The sequence below is a fragment of the Rattus rattus genome, chromosome 3, assembly GCF_011064425.1.
Source record: "Rattus rattus isolate New Zealand chromosome 3, Rrattus_CSIRO_v1, whole genome shotgun sequence".
Taxonomy (NCBI): domain Eukaryota; kingdom Metazoa; phylum Chordata; class Mammalia; order Rodentia; family Muridae; genus Rattus; species Rattus rattus.
The window spans coordinates 53,338,124-53,345,444 of record NC_046156.1 but is presented as its reverse complement, the minus strand read 5'-3'; the positions used below and the strand labels follow the sequence as shown (position 1 = coordinate 53,345,444).

The following is a 7,321-nucleotide window of genomic DNA, read 5'->3' as shown; positions in this document are numbered from 1 at the left end:
GATCGGGGGACGGCTGAAGATCTGTGAGAATTTCATCCACCCACCCCACCCCCACTGTACCCACTGCAAGTGACTCAGGAGCCATGGCACCAGACACTTTAAAGTGTCTGTCATCCACTCCCTAACTTGACAAGGTTTTCCTTAAGGGTAGGTGTGTGTGTTGGTCTTTGTTCATAGGAGAGGACAGGTCTCTCAATTGTGTGGCTGAAGATCCAAGCATTTCTGCTGAACAGTGTGATTAACAGGGCCCTGACAGATTTATGTTACATTTGACAAGGACACGTGTCCGGGTGAGTGAGTCCTCCTATCTGCTGTCTGGTGACCGGAGGCCATTCTTCAGTCCCAAGCTGAGTCAAGGCCTCAGCCTTGACCTCCGAGAGTTACCGTGTGACCTGGAAAGCAAGTGACCAGGTAGAAGAAGGTTTGAGAAAGCACTAGGAAACCAGCCATTGTAGCGTGCCAGAGAGCCCCAGCACAGGCAAGTCACCTAGAGGTCGCTGCTGCCACTCTCCTAAAGCCACCAGAGCTGTGGCCTGGTGGTCCATGCTGACGCCAGTCAGCCAAGCCTCACTGCCATTGGCTTCTGAGTCACTACGCAAATTGCAAAGGCAGTGATCTGCCTTTTGGGCCTGTAACGGTATGGCCAATGTCCCTGACTCTGTGATAGGTCTCACTTTACAAGTCTTGATAAACATTCTCAGAATGGCTGTCCTCCTCTGCTGCCTACAAACAGGCTGCCCTGACTTTTAGTAAGCCAACTGCTCCCCCCGCCCCCCGCTTAAGTTTTATGTGTACGACTATTGTGTCTACATGGACATGTGTGTCTGATGCCCAAGGAGACCATAGAGTGTATTGGACCCTTTAGGACCGTGTTATAGGCAGTACTGGGCTGCCATGCAGGTGCTGCAAATTGAACCTGGGTCTTCTGCAAAAGCAAAAAGTGCTCCTAACCACTGAGCTACCTCTCCAGCCCCCAAGCCTTTTCCTACTGTAGCTCCCTGGTGTTATATGGTCTATGAAAACCTCCACGTTCCTCAGAACCCTAGAAGTGGTTTTGCGTCTGTCTGTTAGCCTGCTTGCTGTGCATGGTGGAGCTGGGGGGGGCAGGGACACTGCCTTGGCTTGCAGGGAAATGTCACTCACTCTCACAGATGACGAGGGCAATGGCATGCAACTAATTAGCCACTGCGCATGGAACTGCTAAAGAGTTTGATAAAATTTTAATTACCCCTTGTTTTGTGGGGCAGGCAGCAAGCTGTGATGATAATCTTCTTAGGTGCTGTCACTGAGGACACAGCAATCTGACTAGAGGAGGGCAGTCAGGAAGTGCAGAGAGTAGGGGTGGGTGGGGAGGGGAGTGGGTAGGAGGAGTGTAGGTGACAGGGGAGAGTCTGTGGTGAGGTGGCAGGCAGAGGGCTTACAGTTTCTGTAATTCAGATAGAAGGATAAATTCCTCCCTGGATAGCCTAGGTAATTTCCTCAGTCTCTACATTCCCCCTTCGTTTGTTTTTGATTCAGGTATCATGTAGCCCAGGCTAGCCTTGAACTCCCGATCTTGCTCCTGAGTGCTGGGATTACAGATGCGTGCCTCTGTGCCCTGTTCCATTTTGTTTTAAAAGACCTGGTATTTTCTAGGGGTAAACCCATGGGAAGCAAACAGGAGAAAGCCAAGGCAGCCATACCTTCATCAGTAGCAGTACCTAGGAGACTGTCTGGAATGTGTCCTCATGATTCAAGTGCCCAACTTATGACACTGCAGTCCTGGCCCTCCAGGGCTCGGCCCCTCTGCTACCCCAGGTGAAGGGGGAACAGGACGGGAGGATGAGCCGTCCATCTCAATACCTTGGTGGTTTTGACCTTGTGTCCGCGGCTGCAGCTCCACCCTGACAGGTCCGGGAGCACCTTACACTCCTCCCCCGGCAAGCAGGGCTCCATCTGACACCACCACTTCTGCAGGACAATGGAGGCTGTGGGGCAGGAGGCAGGTGTGGCTCTAAGTTCTGGGAGCACAGCACTGGCCTGTGAATGAGGTTCCCCGTGCCGCAGGCTTTGATGGCCACCTTCCCCTTGTCCTCCCCCTACTCTGGGCAGACCAGGAGGCAGCACTGTACTTAGGCTGAGGACTGGGGTCTATCCCAGTCAACTTCATCAAAGTGGGAGGAGGGCATCAAGCTAGGTGGCAGAAGAAACTGGCTCTGGGGCAGCTGTCATTAGCACCGAGGTAGCATCCTAAGTGCCCTCCTTAGTGTATTTGAGCTAGTCCTCAAGTCACATCCAGGCGTGCACAAGCTGCTGTGTGAGCTACTGAGCACGGCTGTGGCGAGGATCTGGATGCCACCAGAGCGCGACAACACAAGTGTGCACAGAAAGCAAGGAAAGTGGGTGTGCGGTGTCAGGGACCACATGTTCCACACGGAGCAGGTTGGTAATAACAGACTTGTGGAAGAGGAGTGTGGGGCCTGAAGAGCTGGTCTGAGGGGATGGGCCAGGTGGCAGGTATGTATGTGGCCTGTAACAAGAGCTTTCTTCCTCTGTGTCACAGGCTGGGCCATGTCTGCCCTCTCCTCCAAGATGACTCCATCACTTGAGACAGATAAGGTAAGCCTTAAGACGGCTCTGAAACTGGATCCTCAGCAGATGGCAAGGCCTAAATGGACTCTCTTATCTCTGCTCTGCCCAGGCTGCCCAGGGCCTGGCCTCTCACTCACCATCCACACAGGAGGGCTTTGCTCTTGTCGTGCCAGCCACCTGGCCAGAAAGGCAAGAGCATTTGACCGTCTGGGAGCGCTCCTCGATGCGGTTGCGGTTACAGCAGCGATGTGCGGCAATCACCTCACAGGTGCCCTGCTTCACTAGGACTGAAAGGGCCAACAGTTAAAGGATCAGGAGCCCCAGGCCCCCAGCCCTGCCCTCCTCCCTCCCTCCTACCCTGCTGCAGGCCCTCAACTCCCTCCGTGCTCACGGAAAAGTCATTCAAGAGCTATGCAGTGCTGGGACTGCAACTCAGTGGTAGTGTTCTCTGGTATAGAGGTGAGGTGAAGACTGAGATCATACCTCAAATCACACACACACACACACACACACACACACACACACACACACACACACAGAGAGAGAGAGAGAGAGAGAGAGAGAGAGAGAGAGAGAGAGAGAGAGAGAGAGAGAAACACGAAACTTTCCTGTTACCCGCCCCGCCCCCCTGAGGCTATGTTCATGACTCTTTGAAAGCTGGAGTTCCACACCAGCCCCCACCTTCCACTTTCTCAGGGTGAGGGCAAGGGCCCCAGAGCTTACAATGCGTGGGGGAGGATCATCCGCTTACAGAGGCTTTAGCCATCCCAGAAGGAAAACCCCAGAATTAGGCCAGGAGACTAGACTTAAGCCTCCACCCGAGAGCCTCACTGCAGAACACCTTCCCCTGGAAGAGATGGTACCAAGGGGTCCTCCCAGGCCTTCTAGACTGGGTGATGGAAGAGGACGGTGTCCTGGGGAATGATTCCAGGAGCCACACCTGCAGGTTTTACTCTGCCCCAGAGATCTACCTGCTTTGTGGGAAGGGCTCGAGTGCCTTCTAGCTCTCCAGACATTCTATAAAACCCCTTCCCTCATCTCACCACCTTCTCCAAACCTGTGGATGTTGGAGGCTGCAAGGAAGCAGAGGCCAGACGTGTCCACAGCCAGGCTAGGCACAGTGCTAGCACCCAGCTGCCTGGGCTCCAGTTGCTGGTGGACCTCTCAGTCATTCTGTGGAGAGAAGTACATACCCCACTTAGCCCAAAACAGATGCTCCCCCTGCACTCAGCTCCTTCTCTATGCCAGGCTCTAGAGGCCCGAGGTTAACAGGATGCATACCTTGTCTCCAGGCAGCTGTGGTCAGGCACAATGTCACTGTAGGATATGATCACTGATAGCGAAGGATCAAGGAACAGGAAGGGGGAGCCTGTGGAGGAGACGTTTAAGAGATCTGGCAGAGTAAATGAAAGGGCTGTGCCCTGAATTGGACAATGACACTGGCTCCTAGTTTTTAAGCTCTCGACCCAAGCACTTCACTTGTGTGCTCTTGGTGATATCCCGGTGCTCTTGCTATTATCCATTTTACAAATAAAGTTCCAAAAGTCTAGATACAACAAGCCATCAGTAGAGGGAGGAGTACACTGTGGAGAATCTGAAAAGGCAGTTCCCCCAGATGGCTGCGAACACAGGACAGAACAGAACACAGAAAACCAAAGCCATCGAGGAACTTTGTAATGATGTATGCAGTAGACTCTTCTGAGAAACCAGTCTTACAAGAGGGAAAAAAGCAACAAGTGTGTGTGGAGGGCATGGTTCGTACACAGTGAATACGCTGTGTGTATAGGGAGAGGGTGTGTGTGTTGCTTAATAAGTATACACCAGCTCTGTTTGCCATTGAGAAAGGAAATCTTTGCTTGACTAGAAGCTGTAAGTAGGAAGATGAATTATCCCCCCCTACCCCCTGCCAATTTCTTTCTTTTTACATGTTTGAGTTTCAAATTATGGGACTGTATTAGCAGTACAATTCAATCTGAAACACAATTAGCATCTTTAAAAGAAAGGAATGAAGGCTTGTTGTCATGGCAAATATATAATCTTGGCACTTCAGAAGCAACAGCACATCGATCGTGGAAGTTTGAGGCCAGCCTGATCTACATAGTGAGTTCCAAGTCTAGCCTGGGCTACATAGGAAGATCCTGTCTCAAACAAACAAACACAAAACACAGAGCTGAGGGGGACAGCTCAGTGAGTAAGAGGACTTTGAACAAGCATGAGAACACCAACACAGATATGAAAAACGATGAAAAAAGATGGCTGGACTGCTGGACAGCCCAGAGCTAGATTCAGTGAAAGACCCTGACTGAACGGAGTAGGGTGGCAAGTGACAGAGCAGGACGTCTCTATTAAATAAGCCTTCTCTGGCTTTCATATGGATGCATACACACCACATCATGCACACACATGAAAATAATAAATAAATAAATAAATAAATAAATAAATAAATAAATAAATAAATGGAAGAACACCCCCTTCCCCTTGATTGGACATTGAAGGTCTTGCCCAAGGTTGACTGTCATGGGACAGGACCCAGAAGCCTGCCGTAGGCCCACATGTTCTCTTCCTCCTTTCTTCTATGAACCAAACAAGGCCTCCAACATCTGTACCAGAGGGTGGGTAAGAACCAGAGGGAAATCAGAAAAGTAGAAGCACAAAGAAGCTGAGGGAAACTAGCCACAGAAGGGGACAGGAAGAGCCCCAGGAAGCCACAGGTCCCGGAGGTCAAGGGTTAGCCTGGTCACTGTCCCCAGAAATTGAAAGCACAGTTCTAGGAATATCAGGGGACAAAGAGAAGGCTACATCTGCTCCCTTGGAGGGGCTGTCTATCCCCTCGATTCCCATCTCCGAACGTCCCACTTACTGTTCCTGGGGTCTTTAGGCCTCTGTCTCTTCATGGGCTGGTCTCATTCCATCTGGATAGGGAGCAATGTGGAGGTTGTTCAGAATACAGAGAGGCCAGACCCCTGGAGGAGCTAAGAGAAAGCTTGGAAGAGAGTAGGGCAATGGGCTGAGCAGTAAAGGACTCCAACTTAGCCTGTTCCTGTGGCAAAGGCAGTCATTGCTGCTCTGGGGATCTCTCCCTCCTCCCCGAGACTATAGAGACCTGTGGGGGCAGTGATGGTGAGACGAGTAGCTGGGCTTTCTTTTTCCAGGGGTGAAGCAGGGGCGGGAGGGTCTAAGAATCAGTGCAGTCATCTTTCTGGTCTGGGACAGAGCTAGGTCAGGGAGAGTACAGAATCTGCCAGCTTAGTCCCAGAAGAGCCCCCTGGGGAAGAATTCTCAGGTCTCCAAGTTCTCTCTGTCTCCAACTCTCACCAACCCATCCTGAGCCTTGCTTCCTGGACTCTTCTGCAACTGGCTTAATTCTGCTGCTGTCCCTCAGTTCTACTCCAGAACGCTAGCCTAGCAGTGCAACAGGTCTCTGCTTCCCTGCACAGCCCACAAGAGCTTCTCCATTCTCTGTCAAAGTCCTTTCCTCATTCACTCTCCAGCGAGAAGTAAAACTGAAACACACAAGCCGGTGATCTCAGGCGGGGAGGTAGAGAGGGGAATGCAGGTGGGGGTAGAGGGGTGGTGCCTACCCCTGGGTAAGGGTGTGTCCCCAACCTTCTAGATGTGCTTCCTTTCCCATGGGTCTCCTTTCCAAGGCTGTGTCAGGAGCCCTTATTTTGGCCATCGCAAATGTTACTTGTCCTTCTCTATCCTATTTCTGGTTGAGTTCTAATAGTATCTGATCCAACTCACGCATTTCTCCTAGATACGCCAATGCTCAAAGAACCTGGGGAAGATGGGAGACTTGGGATCTCTGACATTCCATTCATTCTAAAAATACAAGAGAAGGAAGTTTCTGGGATATGTTCGGCCGCATCCATCAGTTTCCTTGGGCTGTTTCCCCAGTCCTCAATTCAGGTCAACAAGAACCTTTGATCTTGTTTGTGCTTACTTCTGTTCCCCTCCAGCATCTATTCTTACTCCTGGTACCCACCTGCTCCACATCAGTGGCCCTGCTTCAACCGTCTGGCCTGAGGTCCTCGCTGCTTCTGAGCTTGGCATCTAGACTCCCAAAAGCGGGATCTCCGCGGGAGTGGCCAGCTTACATGTTGTCTGGTTTCGAGCTCTTCCTGCGATAGATCGTCACTGAGTTGTTGCGCCCAAGGAGAGCAGGGGCTCTGGCTAAGCTGGAGTCCCCGACTTGGAGCACCTGGATGTTCTGGGCTAGAAACCAGCAGTTCTGCGGTGCCAGGCTGGGTCCTCCCGAGCTTTTCGTCTGCAGTTTGTGGAGCGCGCAGTCGCTACACTGGGAGTCGTTCCTGCGGCTCCAGCCCTTGCGGGCACCGCCGCCTTCTTCCAGACATCAGATAGCGTGGGGGCGCTCTGAGGGAACCTAGGCACAGCTGGTCCGCAGCGGCCTCTTGTGGCGCAAGGCGAGTCAGGAACAGAAGCCCACCGACTCTGTTTTCGTGGACAGTTCCTTGGGCAAAACACATCAATTAGAGCAGATCACTAAAACGTCCAGGAATGTGGCTCCTAGTCCAGTGGTTCAGGTAGGAAGGTGGTATTCCGGGTGGTGGTGGGTCGTTGGAGCTGGGAGTATTCACCTAGACCAGCAGTAGGCTGTTATTTAAATGGGAGCTCATTAAATCTTAATTCAGTTCTTCAGACCACAGTGATTCACACCTATAATCCCAGAACTTGGGAGACGAGGCAGGAGATAAGTGTGAGACCCTATCTAAAACATACATACATACAT

At 51.7% G+C, this 7,321-nt stretch overlaps 1 protein-coding gene across 1 annotated transcript; it reads right to left on the bottom strand.

Moving 5' to 3' along the window:
* Window positions 1–205: 205 nt before the first annotated feature.
* Tafa3 (TAFA chemokine like family member 3) lies at window positions 206–6,982 on the bottom strand. The gene is made up of 6 exons (XM_032897580.1): window positions 6,557–6,982; window positions 3,853–3,940; window positions 3,629–3,744; window positions 2,709–2,858; window positions 1,843–1,967; window positions 206–392 (listed from the first exon to the last, which is right to left on the bottom strand). Exons 3-6 carry the CDS (start codon window positions 3,741–3,743, stop codon window positions 381–383), a joined length of 402 nt encoding a protein of 133 aa, XP_032753471.1. The 5' UTR covers window position 3,744; window positions 3,853–3,940; window positions 6,557–6,982; the 3' UTR covers window positions 206–380.
* Window positions 6,983–7,321: the final 339 nt, after the last annotated feature.

Excerpts from the sequence above, each read along its gene's own strand:
- Tafa3 (XM_032897580.1), bottom strand. The coding sequence starts at position 3,743 with ATGACTGAGAGGTCCACCAGCAACTGGAGCCCAGGCAGCTGGGTGCTA. Across the intron at positions 2,859-3,628 it reads GCAGCCTCCAACATCCACAG|TCCTAGTGAAGCAGGGCACC; the intron begins GTTTGGAGAAGG and ends TGGCCCTTTCAG. Across the intron at positions 1,968-2,708 it reads AAAGCCCTCCTGTGTGGATG|CCTCCATTGTCCTGCAGAAG; the intron begins GTGAGTGAGAGG and ends CCTGCCCCACAG.